This window comes from Nyctibius grandis, chromosome 13, assembly GCF_013368605.1.
Source record: "Nyctibius grandis isolate bNycGra1 chromosome 13, bNycGra1.pri, whole genome shotgun sequence".
NCBI classification, from domain to species: Eukaryota; Metazoa; Chordata; class Aves; order Nyctibiiformes; family Nyctibiidae; genus Nyctibius; species Nyctibius grandis.
Window position 1 is genome coordinate 10646564 of NC_090670.1, and position 19533 is coordinate 10666096.

General features: G+C 57.9%; 2 protein-coding genes across 4 annotated transcripts; one reads left to right on the forward strand and one right to left on the reverse strand.

Moving 5' to 3' along the window:
• The first annotated feature begins 976 nt into the window (after positions 1-976).
• Positions 977-8232, forward strand: PLP1 (proteolipid protein 1). The gene is given in 8 exon segments (XM_068411817.1): positions 977-1089; positions 3429-3615; positions 4096-4178; positions 4181-4356; positions 5172-5340; positions 5557-5630; positions 5743-5808; positions 6280-8232. Coding segments are annotated over 8 exon segments (831 nt in total). The 5' UTR covers positions 977-1085; the 3' UTR covers positions 6352-8232.
• Positions 8233-13083: 4851 nt separating this feature from the next.
• Positions 13084-19136, reverse strand: RAB9B (RAB9B, member RAS oncogene family). 3 transcript variants are annotated; one of them, XM_068411891.1, is made up of 4 exons: positions 19076-19136; positions 17338-17407; positions 16007-16477; positions 13084-15071 (listed from the first exon to the last, which is right to left on the reverse strand). In XM_068411891.1, the coding sequence occupies exons 3-4, from the start codon at positions 16440-16442 to the stop codon at positions 14920-14922; spliced, it is 588 nt and encodes a 195-aa protein (XP_068267992.1). In that variant the 5' UTR covers positions 16443-16477; positions 17338-17407; positions 19076-19136; the 3' UTR covers positions 13084-14919. The 3 variants fall into 3 exon arrangements, with proteins under 3 accessions (XP_068267992.1, XP_068267991.1, XP_068267990.1); XM_068411890.1 differs by adding an exon at positions 17035-17182 and having other exon boundaries at positions 13084-16477; XM_068411889.1 differs by having other exon boundaries at positions 13084-16477.
• Between the last annotated feature and the right edge of the window lie 397 nt (positions 19137-19533).

Consider the following 19533-nt stretch of genomic DNA (forward strand, 5'->3'; position numbering starts at 1 on the left):
TGCTCCCGGCTTGCCGCAGCCCAGGGACCGCCCCCCAGACCACCAGTGTTCCCAGCCCCAGGGACAGCCAGGCCCTGCCACCTCGCTGCCTGGCACAAAGCGGGGCATTGAGGGACACAGCGGGGCTTTGTCCGCCTGTGCCCGCCGGGAAGGGGCTGGTTGCCCTCTGCAGGCTTCCCCGGCCCTGTGCTGGCTCCACAGCTGCAGCACCCATGGGAGCTGTGGCACCGTGGGAGTTGGGAGCACTCATGGGAGCTGGGGCACCTGGGGGAGCTGTGGGCACCTGTGGGAGCTGTGGGCACCCGTGGGAGCTGGGGGCACCCATAGGAGCTGTGGCACCCACGCGAGCGGGAGAACCCAAGGGAGCTGGGGTACCCATGGAAGCAGGAGCACCCACGGGAGCTGGCTCCATCTGCTGCAGCCCTGGAGCCATCCCCGTCGCTTGGGGACCCCACGGCTGTGCCCACCCGAGCACCGTTCCCCCACGGGGGCCAAGGGGCCAGGGTAAGCAGCCACAGAATTCCCATCAAAAGGGGGAAAACTCCCGGTTTGGAGCCCCCAAGGCTGAAAGCATGTCCCTGGGACAGGGGACCCCTGTTCCCCACTGGTGGCTGCTGGGGGAGGTGACAGAGGGGCATCACTGCTGTCCCGTGGGGCTGGTCTCCCACACTGCCGTGGTAGGCAGCCCAGGGCAAATACAGCCCAGCCAGACCTGTGGGGTCCCCAGAGCCACCAACGAGGGGACACCCCCTGAACCCGCCCAGCTCCCCAGGCCACTCTCTTTCTTTTGCAAAAGCCTTTTCCCCAAAAGCCCTGAGCGGGGCCGTGGGGCAGCTCTGCCCACACAGCCGCCAGGCACCCAGGAGCTGGCAGCCAAGGGGTGCTGCTGGGGGGGCCAGGGGCGGGGTCCTGTCCCTTTAAGGGGGGTGGCTGTCACTAACAGAGCCCTTTTCTTTGCTGGAGAGCAGGACAGGCACCCAGAGGGGGAAATACAAGGCGAGGGACCGCCAGGCAGGCGACGGCTCCTGCAGACAGCACCAAAGCAGCCGAGTGGGCAGTCAGGGGAGTTGACCAAGTCCAGCGCCATGGGTGAGTATGGGGTGAGGGTGGCGGACACCCGGAGAGCTGTCACTGGCGGCTCTGGGGACCCTGTCCCAGAGCAGAGCACCCTGAAACTTCCCTCTGGCACCCTGAAACTTCCCTCTGGCACCGGTCAGGTCCCGTGGCCCCGGTGTGGCCGTGCCAGCCATGGGAGCTGCCAGGGGAGGGTGCCTCAGCACGGCAGGGATGGTGTTTTCTTTCCCAAGGCAGTTTTCCATTCCTGTGTGCTCATGCGCTGTCGTGACAAATGCCATCCCCATGGCTGGTCCCACGCAAGCCCTCCTCACACAGGCTGGAGATGAGAGCTCCTGCCCAGGGCTGGGGGGAGCCGGGAGGTCCAGGCAGGGTGCTGAGACCTGCCACAGCTCATGCCTCTTGTATGCCCTGGGAAAACGGAGGCACTCCTTGTGGCTCAGTTTCGCTACAGATACAGCAGAGCTAATGCTTACCAGCACACCCCACTGAGGCATCAGGGCTGAGCTGTTCCCAGGGGTGCCACGGGCTGCCGGCACCCTCCTGCCTCCTCCTCCTGCCTGCAGTGTATTGTTTGGCTCCAGCAGCAGCTGAGCCTGGGTACAAGGCCCGGGATTGTGCAGCACAAGGGCTCTTTCTCTCCTCCTTTCCCCTCCCCAGGCTTCCCCAGCGTGGCTTCCCAAAGCCTGAAAGGCCGGAGCTGTGGCAGGGAGCTTGCCAGACCCTGGCACATCCCGGGACCCACAGCCCTGCAGGAATGGGGCCATGCCCTGTGTCCCAGCCCCAGGCACCTGCCACACCATCTCCCAGGTGGCCAAAAATAAAAATAAAAAAGGCGTGTTTGGCCCAGTACCCTGCTGGGTGCACAGGGCCGTCCCCACGGGTCCCAGTGAGGTTTGGGGAGCACCGCTGGCCGGGAGGAGGAGTGGGAACCCCCCTGGACCTGCTTCGTCCAAGGCAAACAAGCAGGAGGGGCCCCAGCGCCCCCCCATAGAGCTGCCTTTGTTCCCTGTTTGCTCTCGGCATGGGGCAGCCCCCGGGGTGGCAGTGCCAGGACAATCCCCCATTGTCCTCAGTGCCACCGTGCGACCTTGCTCCCTGTGGGGAGGGGAGGGCACTGCTGGCCAGGACCCTGTGGCTTGCTTGTCCTTTGAGGGAGGAGATAAGCACTGTGAGATCCATGGTGGGAGCATGGGTTTGGGAACGCTTCCCACGGACGCCTTTTTGGCATTCAAGGCCCAAATGCTGTGCCCAGACGGGATGTGCCCAGGCAGCTGCCGTACCCGGGACAGTGGGGTGCCGGTGGGGCCAGGGCAGCAGGTTATCACAGCTTAGCTTGAGAACTGATGCTCCGGAGCCGGGTGCCGTTGGGTGCAAACCCACCGGGCTGCCCGCTCCCAAACCGGGCAGGAGAGCGGCTGGCTGAGCACCTCCAGCCCCAGCTCATCGGAAACCTGAGCTAACGATCCTGCACGTTAGAGCCCCGACGTGCAGAAGGAGCAGGTGCCCATGGCCCCACTGCTGAAAAAAAATCCAGCATTTAGGCCCTCCAAGCAGCACGCTCGCACGCGCCCTCGCTTTCCCTGCCCACGCACAGGTACACGTGCTCTCTTGCCAAATATCTGTCCCGGAGGACTGATCTATTACACAAGTGCTGATGTTCGGGGAACCAGCATGGCTCCTCTCCATCAGCACATCTTCCCGTGTAATGGGGCTGCTGCAGCCTGAGCTGCCCGCGGAGTGCCAGGAGAGGGGACGAGTCCACCCTGCCGTGCTGCCCAGAAGCCCGGGCTGCTTGGGGTGCGTGCCCGCTCGTCCCGGGCTGCCCCGAGGCCAGCCCACACTGCTGGGTCTCCGCTGTGCCTTGTCTCTGTGGAGCTGCTCGCTTCCCCTCCATCTTCGAAGGCAAAAGAAAAACGCAGGCTGCGGGTGTCACGGTTGCCCGCAGCTGGGCTGTGCCGGCAGCGGGGAGCCCATTAGCAGCTTGTTTGCCGGGTCCCGCTGGCATTACGCTACATCGCCTTCGATTTCCATCTTGTTCCGCACGGGTCGGCACGGCTGGCTCACCTCGGCTCCCTGGCCGCCTCACACCAGAGGCTGCCTTGCTGCCCCGGTGCCCCACACTGCGACACCCCCTGTCCCTGGGTATGCTTGGGTGCGATCCTGCCCGGCTGCTTAGAGAGAACTCGGGGAAGCTGCTGGGTTTGGGTTTCCAGCACCGCAATGAATCATTTCTGGGTTTTGCTTCAACCTCCTTCCCTCCTCCCACCAGGCACCTTCCTGCTCCTGAGCTGGGGGCTCCCAGTGCTCCCCGTCCCGGCGGTCCTGTCCCACCTCACCTCTCTTCTCCCTAGGTTTGCTCGAGTGCTGTGCCAGATGCCTCATCGGGGCACCCTTTGCTTCGCTGGTTGCCACGGGCTTGTGCTTCTTAGGGGTAGCGCTGTTTTGTGGCTGTGGGCACGAAGCCCTCACAGGCACGGAGCAGCTCATTGAGACCTACTTCTCCAAAAACTACCAGGACTATGAGTATCTCATCGACGTGTAAGTACCCCACTGCGGTGCATCACCCTCACGCCGGGGCCCCTCGTGTCTCCGTCTCGCTCTGTGCCGGGAGGAGGTGTCTGGCCGGGGTGATGCTGTCACCCCGGCACCATGGAGACCCCAGGCTGTGTTTGCCGTGTGCCGGTGACACGGCCGCATCGCAGGGTCCAGTGGCCACTTGTTTCCTTTTCACGGCTGTTTTTATCTGACCCTCGCTAGGTGCCTGGGCTAGTGCTGGACCTCTGCACCGGGTAGGTACGGAGGGCGTGGGGGAGCCAGCAGTGGCCGACAGCTTTGCTCGCCACGGCTTTGCCCCAGCTCGCTCCTCTCGTGGCTTCACCCTCCATTTTGGTCCCCCTGGGGTGGCACGGGGAGGGTAGTCACCGCAGCCAGCCTGCCCCGGCCATGCTGCTCGCGGGGCTGAGCTCCCCAGCACCGCCCCAGCACCTGAGCATCCCTGCCTGCTCCTCTCCCCGGCAGCATCCACGCTTTTCAGTATGTCATCTACGGCACGGCCTCCTTCTTCTTCCTCTACGGAGCCCTGCTGCTGGCCGAAGGCTTCTATACACTGGCGCTGTCCGGCAAATCTTCGGGGACTACAGGACCACCATCTGCGGCAAGGGCCTCAGCGCAACGGTAACCGGGGGCCCGAAAGGGAGGGGAGCGCGAGGCCCCCAGCGAGCTCACTCGTTGCAGCGGGTGTGTCAGTGTTTGGGAAAGTGGCTAGGACATCCTGACAAGGTGATCTTAACCGGGGTTTGGCACCCCTGCGCGCGCCCGTAGCGGGTTTGCCACGCTCGCCGTGGCCGAAGGGCAGGAGACTGCGGCTGTCCGGGTTTCGGGGTATCCCAAAGGGAAGCGCAGCCCAGCCCGCCCTCCCCCAGGCCTGCCGTGGCCCCGGGGACCAAAGCAGCCCAAATGGCCACATCTAACCAAACCACCTCATGTTTAAGCATCAGTGGGGAGAGCCATGAGCATCCCCGCGGTGCCAGCAGCCCGAGGCTCTCCAGCACCCGGTGCCCCTGGGGTTGTCCTCTCCACTGTGCTTGGGGACAATGACAAAATGCTGGCAAGGGGAGCCCATGGCCTGGGGGAGCAGAGGGGGATGGCTGCGGTTCCCTCAGGGGCCGGTCGGGGTGGCACCACGGAGGGAGGGCAGGAGAGCCACATTTGCACACCAAGGCGGGTTCTGCAGCTGCCCTCCCGCAGAGGCCAAACCCGGCTTGGCCGTGGCCGCGGTTTCTCCCCGCTGCACGGGACGTGGCAGCCACTCTGCTGCCACCGCCGGTCACCCCCACGCACGCGTAGCTGGCTGGGAGCCTGTGGCTGGTGCCGGCCCCGTGAGCCACAGGGGTGCCCAGCTCGGGCTGCTGCTCTGGGCTGGCTACTGGGGTTACACTGGGTTTGGCAGGTGGTGTGGAGCTGGATGCAGGCAGCATCTCTGTCCCCTGCCTGCCCCGCGCCCTCTCCTGCCTGGGGACCCTCGCGCTCCCCTGTCTGTGTCCCTGGCCGCTCGGTAACCATGGCTCTGTCCTGGCTTGTCCTGCCCCTTGCAGTTTGTGGGCATTACCTACGTCCTGAGCATCATCTGGCTCCTGGTCTTCGCCTGCTCTGCGGTGCCCGTCTACATCTACTTTAACACTTGGACCACCTGCCAGTCCATTGCCAACCCCAGCAAGACCTCGGCCAGCATCGGCACCCTGTGTGCGGATGCCAGGATGTACGGTGAGTATCAGATTCACCGCCCAGGAGCCAGGGCTCAGGGTGGAGGAGAAGGGATGGAGGAGAGGGCCCAGGCAGATAGGGCTGGGTAAAGCAGGGACAAGTGCTGAAGAGCCCCAAAATGCCAGGGTGTGCGTGACACACGTGGCTGAGGGAGGCTGGGCAAGGCAGCCGGCTGGCAGCTGTGCCTGGCTCACCCAGCTCCCCGTGTCTCACCAGGTGTCCTGCCCTGGAATGCCTTCCCTGGCAAGGTGTGCGGCTCCAACCTGCTCTCCATCTGCAAGACCAGCGAGGTGAGCACCTCCTGTCACCCCACATGCGCTCTCCTCAGTGGGTGGCCTCGGCACTGGCCTCCCCAGCTGGCACACGTGACCCTGGGACCTCACACCCCCTCTTCCCTTGCAGTTCCAGATGACTTTCCACCTCTTCATCGCGGCCTTTGTGGGGGCGGCTGCCACGCTGGTCTCACTGGTGAGTGGGTGCTCCCCCTGCCTGGCCGTTCTCCTCCACCCAATGAGGATGTGAGGGCAGAGGACAATGGAGGTGCTGGGCATGGATGTGACAGAGCCTGTGCTCGTGTCATTTTCTGGCACTTAAGTGCAGACAGTGAATTCAGGCCATAAGAAGGTAGAGGTGGCGGCTGGATGGGATCTGAAGAGGCTTTAGGAGACCACCAGAGAGAGGTCCTGCTGCCCATGCACTAAGTCCCCTGCCTTTCTCCAGCTCTCGTCTTGCTTTACACCAGCGAGGAGACACTGCAGTGTCCCACCGGCGCAGTGGGGCCATAGGGGCTCTGCGGGGCAGCTGCCCTGTTGGGGTGCTGGGCTGGGAGATGCCATCTTGGGCATACCCCACTGAGGAGTCCCATCCTGCTTGGCCTCCTCACCCACCGGAACTTCGTTTCTCCTCCCCCCCCCCAACTCACTTTCTTTCCACCCACAGCTCACCTTCATGATCGCCGCCACCTACAACTTTGCAGTCCTCAAGCTGATGGGCCGAGGCACCAAGTTCTAGCCCTTGCGGTGGAGCCCAGCCAGACCAAACGCCCTTCTTTTCTCTAACCCCGAGGCTTTAACACTGCAGCCACCCGACACCAGGTCTCCTGCGTTAACTCTGCCTTCGCCTCTGACTCCCCTCCTCTTCTTCCCTCGCATCCATCGTGCTGAGCATGACCAGGAAGGAGAGCTTCCCACCAATGGACACCTCTTCATGCACTTTTCTCTCTCTGCTCATCTGTAACCAGTTCGCTCTAGGGCCAAGCCCATCAAAACCAGCCAGAGAAGAGGAGGGACTTACTCCAGTGTCCCGATGTTGCCTGGGGATGAGCAAAGGCCTTCATGCTCCTGGGAGGAGGAAATCCATGTAGGTTGCTCCATGAGTAGCAAGAGGCTACCTAGAGAGAAAAGGAAGTTGGCCCAGTCCTGGTACCATTGCTAGAGACTCTCCTGGAGCTGTCTGCTGTCACCACCCGTGGATGGAGAATAAGAGAAGGATTTTTTTTTTTCCCCTTAGCAAAGAAAGATGAATTTACCCCAAATTGCCTGCTTCAGCCAAGGCAAAGGGAGTTCAGGGCAAGGATCTTCCCTGTTGCGGAGAAGAGAGTGCTGACCCCAATGCTGATAAAGCCCTAACCCAGCTGCCCCTATTAAAGCCTAAAGGAGTTTGGTGTCTCTGTAGACAAGGAGGACTCTTGGCTTTACCCTCCAGGCAGCAGAGAGGTGGCAGATAGGTTTGACTGAGAGGGGACATCTCTGCACCATACCCCAGGAGTGTAAAGCCAGAGCCATCCCCCCATAGGCAGGGGATGACCCTCCGGACTGCATGCCTTCACCGCCCCGCCAGTGCCGCGCTCGCCGCACGCTCTCGTCCCTTCACAATGGTGCTCTTCTCTGGGGTGACGTCTGCTTCGCTAACCTCCTCTGCGTCGGAGACCTTGATTTGTTTCTCACCTGTGTCAAACGTAACTTTCCCTCGTTCTGTCCCCCTTTTCCCCTCACCTTTTTTCCCCCGCGTTTCCTGCAAATCAGGACAACTGTCTTGTGTCTGCCTGGGCGGAAGGCACTGGCAGCATCTTACTTCCAGTTGAAATCCATGAAGGAGTTGAGGAGAGAAGGAAAGGCAGCGGTTTGGGGGTCACGAGGTGGAAACACTGCCTGTATCTGCAAACCAGATCCTTTCTGGTGCCAGTTCAGTCTTTTCCCATGGAGGGGGGCAGCAGGGCAAGGGGTTTGGTGGAGATGACCTCTCCCCCATGATTGCTCTCCATGGCAGCTGGAGGAAAGCCCTCTGGCTGGGTAGCGTGGGTCCAGCCAAACTCACCAAAATGCTGTTTCCAGTCTTCCCCGCCAACTGGTATTCTGGTTTGCTCTTCCCTGCCTCTCCTTAATGCTAATCTTAGTGTTTATTTATTGGAGAAACTACTTTCAGTGGCAGACTGTAGCTCCATCTTGCATGGATTTTTTTTTTGTCTGTATTATTATTATATTTTTTTTAAGTGCCGATTTCAGCAGGGGCAAGGATAAAGGAGCAGATCTGCTGAGCAGAGCGTTCGGAGGATCCTTGCCGCCAGGAGTGCTGAAAGAGGTTGGCCAGGCTACCAACGCACACAGGCTGGGGAGGGTGGAGATGCCAGGAGGGACGGCAGGGTGGGGAGAAACCAGTCAAGATCTGGAAATTCACATCGACGCTATCTCTCTTGGGGGTTTGCTGGGGTTTTTTTGGTATCCATTTAACAAAAAATAACCAGACCCTCCTTCCCACCCTTGTCCCCAGACCCCAAACACACACACACGCACACATGTGCGCGCACACACACACATGCAAAAAGAGAGTTAATCAACTGAAAGTGTTTCCTTCATTTCTGATCTAGAATTTCAACTTGTTAACAAGCAATAAAAAGGAGCAAGTTTGTAGAGACTTATCTTACAAGATGTATTTTATAAAAATTAAAGAAAATAAATTAAAATTAAGAACATTCTGAACAAGGTATACAACTGTCTGTCCATTTGTTGTGCTGGCATTCCCACACCCAAAGAAAAGCAGCGAAGGGGTGGCTGCAGAGGAGAAGGTCCCAGAGGAGCAGCGCTCGCCAGCCCCACGTGTGGGCCAGCTGCCCCCACGGGACCCTGCCCACCCCTCCTTCCCACCCCAGCCATGAGGTTCATAACCCTGACCTCAAGATCTTTGTTCCCAGCTGGGGAGCCCCTAAAACCCCTATTTCTCCTCCAGCCACCCAGAGAGAAGCTGGGGTCTTGTAGGAGCCGCTCGCTCGTGTTTGGTGGTGTGCTGCTGCCCTTTAATAGTCAGCCTACGTGGTGACAGCCTCTGCAACGTCTCCTAATGTAGCACCTACAGCACGACCACAGCAAAACTAATCGGCACGGCTCAGGCAAAGCTCGCCAGCTCACATCAGGCAATGCATGTGGTACGAGCACGCCCAGAGCCACTCAGGATGCATGGTTCTCTCACTTGTAGAGATCCCTGTGTGAAACAGGACAGTCTCATTTAGGCACGAGGGCAGACTCGACTGTCGCAGGGCCCTACATGTCCTGTCTCTGCACTCTGTGGGCGGCTGCGTGCCATTTGCCACAGGGTCGTTAACAATTTGCACAGCGCTGGTGCGTGGGGAGGTCATGGGCTGGTGTCTTTCTGCCCCTGATCAGACAAATGCTGCCCTTAGAAGCACGTTTCCACAGCAGCTACTCAAAAATTATCAATTCAAATGTTGCTTCTCTTGGAAACTCCCCGCCAGGAGCTGTGCTCAGGAGCCTCAGGGGAGCAAGGCCACAGAGGGATGCTCCCAGCCCCACACTCAAACCTCGGCACCGCTCCCCTTTGCAGCAGATCTGCCCAAGAGGCAGGTTTCAGGCATGGCTGGGTGCCCACGAGCAGCAGGGCAGGCTGAGAGCTGGCAGGCTGTCACCGACCCACGGCCAGGACCTTCGCTGCTCTTCCTAAACGGGACTCTAGCCCAAATCCCACTCTCCCCTCTCTTCCCCCAGCTCTAGCTCCCCTCCAGGCAGGCAGCAAGGCTTCCCACGCAGCCCGGCCAGGGGAGGTTTAGCTCACGCATTGCTGCTGCCCCAGCTCTGTGCACACTGTGCCTGCACCCCCAGCCTTGCTCTGGCTCACAGAAACCTGTGGGGCTGCGCTGCCATCAATGGGGCCCTTTGTTCCCTGCTTTCCCAGATGCCATCGCCCTCCTCTCCCCATGCTGAAAGGGCCCTGTGTGTGCACAGTCACCCGCTGGGCAGGAGCGAGCCGGGGAACAAAACACCATCTCTTTCCCCTGGCAGAGACTGGTGCCCCCCGGCCGGGGTGAGGGCTGGGGACAGCAGCGCGAGGCAGTGTGTGAAAGCGGCCAGCGTGGCCAGGACGCTGGGCAAGTCCGAGGGCCGAAGGACACATGTAGCCTCTTGTCAGGGGTGCCCTTGGCTGTGTCCTGCTGCCACCCCACCTGGGGACATGGGACCTGCCCTCACAGCTCCTTCCCTGGGCACCCAGTGCCCTCCGGGAACTGGCTGAGAAAAGACAGGGAATAAACCCTGCCTGGTACATACCACATCCCTGTACGCTGGCCCGTCGCGAGAGCTCCAAGGAGGGGAGCCAGCGCCATCAAAACACCCTCCCCGGGTCTGGCGGCTGCAGTTTGCTCCCACCAAGGCTGGGCCAGAGAAAAGGACCCTGGCGCAGGTCCCGCGGGCTGGCTTGCTGGCCAGCAGGCAAGGCGACCCCCCGCCTTCATCCCACGCCCTGCCACCCCGGGGGACGGCCCTGCGCCGCTGCCAGCGAGGGACACGGGGCAAGGCAGCCCTTGGGACGGCGCAGAGAAACCCCCCGAGCAGTGAAAGGTGGGGAGGGGGGGCGGCACCCAGGGGTGTTCGTGCAGGGCCGGCCCCGCGTCCCCAGCCCCTCACCGAGGCGCCCCCGAGGGCCGGGCCCCGCCGGGCCGATGCTCCTCCCGCATCCCCGGTGCTGCGGCTCCTCCCCGCGGCCGCCGGCCGCAGCTGCCCGGGCTGCGCGGCGAGGAGGGGCGGGCGTAGTGCCCCGGCGCCTCCCGGCCCCCGCCCGTGCTGCCCCGGGGCAGCCCTCCCTGCGCAGGCACTTCTGCTGCCGGGGGTGCCCCGGGAGCCCCCAGCACAAAGCCGGCCCAACGCCAGCCCGCGGCCACGCATCAGAACGGGTAACCGCCGTCCCCTCCTAGCGCCCGCGTTCACACCGGGCACGGTCCTGCACAGCCCAGTCAAGGGAACAGCAAATAAAAACTACACGAAACGTTCAGATGCTGCCACTACAGCCCGTCTGCAAGCCCCTGCCTACACAGCAGATCCCTCTGAAGCCACACAGGCCCCTGCCCTGCTCTCTTCGCAAAGGTTCGGGCTCAGCCGTGGGGTGAGGCTGTGAGGGACGAGCAGGAAGGCTCAGGGAAAGGAGGCAGCGCTAGAGGCAAACCCAGTGGCTGCAGGCTGGGCCCCAGCTCAGCCCTCCATCCCTCCACCTGCACCGACACTCAGCAGGGCGGACAGCCGGCACACCAGCCGTGGCAGGGCACACTGATGCTGCTCCTCACCGGCAGCTCCCCCAGCCTTGGCTTCAGTTAGGGCAGGGAAAGGGCTGTGAGTGGCGAGCGATGCCCTGGCAGGGGTGGCAGTAGCTGGCGAGCAGCCCTGCCTGCCAGGGCTACAGCGTGGTACTGCCACCCATCTGCCCTAAAGGAAAGTCTCACCTGCCACCTCTCAGGCACCCAGCTGGTTTCTCTCCATTTCTGCACACAGTTTAGCTCTGCTGGGGAGATACGTGGGGACAAGAAGGGAATAGCAAGTGGGAAGCCCTCATAGAAAGGACTGACAGTAGCACAAGCAGATGCTGTACTTGGCTGCTCACAAAACCAGGAGTCCTGCATCTCCACGCAGCCACATGCACCAGCCCCTGAAGGACCCCTTGAAGCCATGAGGAAAGAGCCGCTCCACCAGCTGTGGAAGCACTGGGGTCAAGGGGTGTCTCTGTCCATCCCCGACTGCTTTTGCTCGAGCAATCACCTCAGCAGGTAAGCCACCATTTCACGGACTTCACAGATTGTCCCAGGCCCCAGTCTCCCAGTCGAGGGACTCTGACCCACCTGAGGCCTTCTGGCAATTGCTGTCAGAGCTGCCATCGCCTCCCACTGCGTCCCTCCTTGGCAGAGCAGGGAGCGCTCCTTACTCCAGAGCGGAGCACACCAGTGTCCCTGGCTGCAACCAACTCCCTGTTAAAAGCTGGAGTCTGGAGTGAGGTTCAGAGGCTCCTGAAAGGGCATTTTTAGACTCTGTGTGTCTTTTTGCTCATCCTCAAACACGTGCAAGTACATGCAGTCCCCCAAAAGTACACACAATCTCCCCCAGAGATTGTGTTCCCATAAACCTCCTTACAGCTGTACTGCTGTGAGGAGCCAGCCTGGGGAGCTAGGGAGGAGCTGCACCGGGAAACACACCGTCTGTGAGCAGCCTTGGTCACCCAGAGAGCAACCCCCGGGCATCTGCAGCCATTCAGAGATCCTCAGCTAATGGTTCCAGAGAAGATTTCGATTTCCTCAGCCCACCAAGCAGCTGCATGGCCTTACAGCTGCACTGCCTGACCCAGAGCAGCACAATCCTCAAGATGGCTGTGGGAGAGAAGGATGGATGGGACCAGGAGATGCCCCCACAACATGCACCCTCCTTTGCAAGCACACAGGGATATACTACAGCACCTGCTCCACACAGCAGCTCCCTGCTTTCCTTTGTAGACACTCCTTTGCCCTCCAGGGACGCATCCTCTCCCCAACCCATGACAAAACCCACTGCGCCCTCCGCTATTGCTTGCGGTGGCAAAGTGGGGAATGAGGGAACAGCCTCACTACGGCTCCTGCCCCTGCCCTGCATTTTCTTCCAAACATCTCACATCAGGGGGGTCAGTGGTCCTGACGGTTTTAGACAGACCCTTGCTGATGTGAGACAGCCTCACCTAACCCCTGCGACTCTTCCAAGGCTGGGACCATCTCCCACCAGGTGACGCTGGCTGGCTGTTTTCAGCTGTGTTTTGAAACAGCTGAAGCAAGATGCTGGAGGCCCCCAGATACTCCAGCTCACATTTAAAAAGCAGGATTTCCAAGGACTTGAAACCCTACGCTGCCTCAGGAAGCATGGATAGGCAAGCAGACGTGAGAGAAAAATAAACTAAAAGGTTCTGCCAACAGAAGCAGCAGGCACAGACTCTGCAAACACAGAGAAAGCTTCTCAAAATAAGCGACCATCCTGGCAGGACAGCGGAAGAGAACAGTCTCCATATGCTGATTTCTGTCTCAGCGTCCTATGGAAATCCTGCCTGGTTACAACCCCCTGCAGCCTGAGGGACCAGTTCCAAGACTGCAGGAAGAAATCAAAGGAAAGTACCTGGCTTGCTGCTGAGAGCCCAGGCTGAAACTTGAAATGCAGTGACAGAGGGAAGCAATGGGGAATATTTTTGTTATGAAAGTGTTTTCTGATATACTCTTGAAAAAAAACAAACAACTGGTCACTGGATTCAGCTGGTAAATAAGTCATATTCTTTCAGCTACTGGTCCAGCTAGGTACATTCAGGAATAACCAACCCCTTTGATCCCTTAGTGACTTCTCTCCACCAGATGCTGTAACCAACCCAGTTCCACATCCCTCAGGAGAACAGGAGCCAGCTTGAACTTTGATAAACCAAGGAGGCAGCAACTTCCTGAATTCACTTGAATACATCCATGTTTTATTTGCTTAAATAAAGGCAGAATCTCGGTTTTACAACTCCAGTTCTGTAGCAATAACAACAGCCACAAAAGCATGAGTGGACACAGGGAGGGGATAGTTGTTGGCGCTGAACTTTGCAACAAAGAGTTTAAAATCCTGGCTCCTTTGGAAATTGTGCGTATCATTTAAAATAAATTAAACAATTTAAATATATTACACTATACTTTTTTAAAATGAATTTTTAAAACACATAAGTCTAACAAAATAGTTTTTTTTTTAAAAAAGTCAATGATCCAACATCTGTTAGGAATAAAGGATTCCGTATAACACCCTCCGGCAATACATACCTTCTGCACAGCCTGTGCACAGTGAGGCTCTTGAGCTTCAGCTATCAGCATCGACACACACCCGGGGTACAGCAAACAGCATGCTGCACCCACGCCTCCTACACCGCGGCTTGTTCGGCCTCTGCCTTCTCTCACACGAGGTGCCAGTCCTCACACAGACCCCACGAGACCTGCTCTGGGGAAGCGGCAGTTTCACCTTCGGGGAGCTCCCTCAGCAGCCCCTCTGGCAGGGCTTGAGCCTGTTCCAACCCCAGGGCCCCTGTGCAAACCAGCTGTGGGGGATCGTGCCTGTTCAGAGGTGTAAATCGGAACCATAGGTCACAGAGTCTGGGATCTTAAAGGAAATACCAAACAGTGTTAAACTGAAGAAAAATCTAGAGGCCTGGGGAGGTCAGACATTGGTAAATAAAAAGTAACAATAACTTTAATATCCTGCAAAAATCTGCTGCACCTGCGGAGGCAGAGCCTTCTCTTGTACCTCAAAGGACCTGGTTCCAGAGGCTGCAAGCACTCCCCATGAATATGAGTGTTCAGCCCTGTTTAGAAATCAGATCCCTCTAAAGCACTTTGCATTAAAGCTTCGGTCCCTTCCACACATGGCTGCCCTGCAGAGAAGGGCAGGATCACCCTGAGCTCCCCCAGAGGAGACTCCCTGCATGCTCAGAGACTGCTCGGCAATGAGGATTAGCTGCCACCAGCCAGCACGAGGGCTCTAAAGCACAGCGTAAGTGAGGCCGCTCGATTAGAGCTACACCATGTACCAGCCAGTAGCTCATCACAGTGGGAACCGCATTCAGCACCTAGCAGATACATCCTCGGGGAAGCTCTGCCTGTGGCAGGCTCCTATGTGCTTAAGGGCAAAGTCAGTTTCAACAAACACTTGCAGGGGAAGTTGCAGGACATGAGGTTATAATGGTAAAGACGGCGGTCAGCAAGCACCCACCTCTTTGCTACACAGATAGCTTAGGACTAACACCTAGGAGGGGGCAGGAGCTGAGACCAGTAAAGCCTGGTGTCCTTTTCTAGAAGGTTCCCTGCCCCCACCATACCATTTTTTAGCCACCTTGAACAGAGGTGGAACCAGTGCAGCTCTCTCCCCAACAGGCTGAATGCAGCAGCCATAAACACAGGCCAATTAACTAAGTGGATATCCTCTGCCAGTAAAGTCTGTTATATGAATTACAGATAAACCATACTGGATTCCCCGTTATGGAGTAAGGGCCAGGACAACGGCATGAGTTAGCTGTGCTCGGCAGCACTGCACCTGACACAACGAGTAATGAACTGAATGGTTCTATGTTGCAGCATCCAGATGAGAACATCTGTGCTAAAGCAACTGAAGATGCTGATCCACCAGCTAATGAAGCACAGTGGTCACCAGCCCTGCACACAAATGAGTGGATTTAACAGCTGACCACGCCTGACTCCCCAGCCACCTGCACACCTAGGAGACAGCCCACCCACCTACCATCGGTCTGCTAGAGCATATCATCTGGACACAGTGATTACTTGTGACAGAAACCAGCTGAAGTTTCACGCTCCAGATCTGCTGAACTCCTGAGTAACTCTAAACCCTTTGACATGACCCGGCGAGTGTCCACATAGGCGTTTTTCATCCAGGGCTTCAAGGTATGAGAAGCGAGATCCGGCGCTGAGCCTCCAGAAGAGACAAGGAAACGTATATTAAGCAAGACGCAGACTGTCTCTCCACAAAATAACACTCACACAAGACAAAGTTAGAGGTGAGGAAAAGCAGACCAGAAATAGGCAGCTACAAAGAAGCGATGCTGCCACATTAAAATACAGGTCCATCTCTCCTTCGTATGTTGCTTCAGATCAGAGCTCTAACAATTCTAAGCACAGTTCAGTCTCAGGACACAATGCACTTATCCCAGACAACAGATACACACATCTCAGCCACTCCAGTATTTGACATTCTCACAGTTGCATGGGCTGGAGTCTCTACAACAGGTTTCATTCAGTATGCTGAGCAGACTTTCCTTTGGCAGTAAGGTCATGAGTTTAGTGGGTCTAGTATTTTTTTTTGAGTTCAGGACTAAAATACTTCAAAGAGTGTCTAGAGCGCTCTCAGCTTTGTTCCGCAGGCAGTTCTTGGTACAGATCAGACCATTACTGTCTTTAGTGAATTTAAAGGACTTTAACCCAGTCCTTTAAACCCCCTAAAGCAGGCAGAGATGGAAGCAGGACTACTCTCGCATGCTCTTTTAACAGCTCCCTTGTGCAGATACGTGCTCTGTGCCCAAAAACTCCAGCCAGAATTCAGATGGCGAGGCTACAACTCCCCAGTGAGCAAACCACCTATTGTCCTTGTGGCCACTCTCCTCAGAGTGACCCAGAGCTGCCCACGCTTATTCTGATCCAGCCGCTGGCTTGAGCAACCTTCCTGAAGCAGCAGCCGCTCTTAACAACAGGAAGACCCTGATTTGGAGCTGGACTGCAGGTCAATGGTGTGGCCCAGCATGCAGTGCTCTAGCTGCTCCTCAACCGCCAGCACCTGTCGCACAGCCTCCTCAAAGGCCACTGCCACATTGGTGTCATCTTTGGCACTAGTCTCCAGGTATGGATAGTTACCGTTTTCCATGCACCAGGCCTGGGCCTCCTCTGTGCTCACTTGTCTCTCAAGTTTGTCTATCTTGTTGCCCAGGACTACAAACGGGAAGTGTTCAGGGTCCTTCACGTCAGCATAGTAGACAAACTCCTTCTGCCAGTTACTGAGGTTCTCAAAGCTCTGCCGATCGTCCACACTGAAGGTCAGCAGGCAGCAGTCCGCTCCCCTGTAAAATGGGGTTCGCAGGCTCTTGAATCTCTCCTGTCCTGCAGTGTCCCAAATCTGGAGGGTCACAAAACGTCCATCCACCTCCAGGTCCCGGTTCAAGAACTCCACACCAATCGTGTGGAAAGCCTGCGAGTCAAACTTGTTGGTGACGTACCGGTTCATGAGGGAACTCTTCCCAACTCCACCATCCCCAAGGAGAATGACCTTTAAGAGCAAGGACTTCCCACTCATTGCAGCAGGACGGAGGGGTAAAGTACCAAGGCAATCTGCAGGGTTCAGAAAGAGTACAAAATAGCTATTTTAGCTTGTGGATTCTACAGAAACTCATACATAGAATAACAGAATATGATATTTCCATCCCCGTTTCTGAACAAGTTTTGTATATAGGAGGTAATCTCTCTAATAAGAGAGATTAGAGCTGGGAATTGGACAAGATTTCAGGCACATAAGTCCTCCATCAGGTCCAAAAACGGACGCAGCAGGTCACCACTGTCAGTGCAAGCTGAGAACAACTGTTGAGAGTTTAGTATCAATTGTACCACTTTCAGTGAAAACCCTGTATCTGAAAGCTTGTCTAGTTTTTCCAAACATACCATCACTAGTTAAATATCTCTTCTGGCCTGTGTTCTCAGGCTATCACAGAAACAGCAAAATCACCAGGATCGCCGTCACCAGGCCTTCCTTTCCACTGTACAATCACCAGCTATGTAATTTCTCCTATCTGACTTGCTCTGCTGGAAGGATGTAAAAGATGTACATGCCTAAGATCAATACAAGTCATCTAGCAAACCAGCTCTTAATCACCCCAAGAATGCTGACTCACCTTACAAGCGGAGCTGCGCTTGTTTCCTGCGCATGATCTCCACAGCTCAGAAGGGGTTTCCCAGGCACAGAGACCCAGATTCTCTGCTGCTCTTTTCTGGCAATGCTTATCGAAAGCCAGTTTGCTAGGGCACAGGTGCAAGTTCACACTGCAACAACCCCGACACCACAGGTTCCTTAGTCAGCAGTCGCAAGAGAAAGGCCAAGTGACAACCAGTCCTCCCCCTCCCAGGGACATTCTGCAAGCAAAGGTAAAGCCCTGACATGGAGTAAGAGGTGTGTTTGGCTGCTCTCTGTACTGTACCTGCTCTAGGAACACAGCGCTTCTGTCTCCAGGACTGTCCAGGGAACACCTTCCTCCAGCATAACAGTCACTAAAAAACAAACACCAGTCAGTGAGGTTACCAGAGCTGCACTCGATGCACTGCCTTCCAATTTGCAACGTTGATCCAGGCTGGAAGAACAACAGCAGAGCTCTAGGAAGCTGAAAGTGCAGTACTGATGGCTGGAATAAAACCGGCAAGAACAAGAGGCTGAGGACAGAGTTTCCCTTGCCCTAAGTAAAATGAAACACAGCCCATTTCTGACCAGGACAGAGGCAGTACATGATGGATGCTAAACCCAAAATAAGAAAAGAATAATAAATTGAAGGAGCTCTGACATGAGTGCACGGGCTGTGTAACCCATGTCTCCCCTCAATACAGGGGATGTCGATAGCTGTGATCTGCTTGGCCTGGCTACCCACACACTCTGGAATCTGATCTGACTGAACATGTACCTGAATCTGCTAACCAGAAGAGTGAGCCAGCTGGGAAGAGCCTGGTATGAAAAGAGATGGGATCTGGCTTGCTTACACCTGCTACCAACATTCCTGGGAAGGGTGTGGACATGTTGTGCTGCTTAGCGGTGACACCACCAGACCAACCTCCAACCAACCGGAACAGGAGCAATCGACACTGCTCAGATCAGCACTCCTATTCCTTCCAGATCAAAAATCACTTTCTGCATTAATCGCAGGGGGCCCTGTTCAGCTTTGTTTCTGCACTTTTTGCAGCTCTTTCAAGCAGTGCTTACCACAAAGCCAAAACCAGAAACTTCTGCTTCTGCTTCCAGTTAAGTTTCTGCAGAAAGTGCAGAAACTAACTAAAGGCTCACCAATTTCACTTCCCCTGCACAGAAACACCCCAAGTCAAGCATGGCTAAACTAACTTGATGGGCTACGGGACATTTGAGAAGCATCTGTGCAACCCAGTGGTTCAAAAGCAGAGAACAAAATGCAAATCTCTCAAGAGACAAACAGGAATTGCAGCACAGCTCCCCCGGGCTGATGGCTTTGGAAACTCTCCCCTGAGCAGCTGAGCAGCTCAAAGCCCTTGCTCTTCCTTTTCCAGATCCTTGCTGGGGGGGGCTTTAAGATGGTCCCTGCCCCCATCACCAAAGCCCTTCCTGACACACGCCATCAGCCCTGACAAAAGTTTCCGTTCAGAAATGGTTTGTTAGCCGGTGACTAGCAGAGGTTTTTAAAATGACTAACGGGTTACACCAGGCTGCTCTGGAGCCTGGCAGGTCAGCAGACTACCGACAGACACGACACAGAGCCATGACACCGGCGTTAGCAATGCTGTCGCAACCCGCAAACACTGCCGAGCCCTTGGCCAGCCATTCCGGAGGCCAGCCCCGACCTGCGGCGGGACGGGGTCCCCTCGCGCCGGACGCCAGCACCTGTTTGCGGATAAAAACAGCGGGGTGCGAGGGTGGGAGCTGCACGCCGGGCCCGGCGCTGCTCCCCAAGCCCTGGCTCCCAGCTCGGCGGGAGGCGAAACCCTCCGGCGGGCCCTTGCCGGGCTGCCGGGCCCTCGCCCGACCCACAGCCGGACCCCCAGGCCGGAGCGGCCGAGGGAAGGGGGAACGCGGCCGAGGAGCTGCACCCCGCGAGGGGAGCGCGGGGCCCCCCACAGCCCCGGAGCGGGTGCCGGAGCCCCTCGGAGGGGGCCGGGGGAAGGGGCGGCCCGCAGCCCCCCGGCCTCCCCGCCCGCCCTTACCTCCCTCCGCGCCGCCGCCGCCCCAGACCCGCCGGGCGCAGGTGCCGGCTCCACCCGCGCCTGCGCAGCGCACGCGCCTGGCCGGCGGCGGCTGCGCGAGGCAGCGGGGCGGGGCCAGGCCAGACCTCGCACCGCCCCCGCCGCGCCGCGCCCCGTCCTGCCGGGGCGGCGGGGCCTGGTCGGTGCTGTCACGCGTGTCCGCTCAGTGCCCACTGCTGCCCTCCGCTTTGGGCCCCGCCGGGCCCTCACTCCTGTCCCCTCCAGCCCCCTTCTGTCCCCTCACTGTCCCCTCACTGTCCCCTCACTGCCCACCTCACAGTCCCCTCCTGTCCCCTCACTGTCCCCTCACTGCCCACCTCACAGTCCCCTCCAGCCCTCTCCTGTCCCCTCACGGTCCCCTCCTGCCGCCCTTCTGTCAGTTCATTCCCCTCTCCTGCCCCCCTGCTGTCCCCGCACCA

Excerpts from the sequence above, each read along its gene's own strand:
- RAB9B (XM_068411889.1), bottom strand. The coding sequence starts at position 16,442 with ATGAGTGGGAAGTCCTTGCTCTTAAAGGTCATTCTCCTTGGGGATGGT.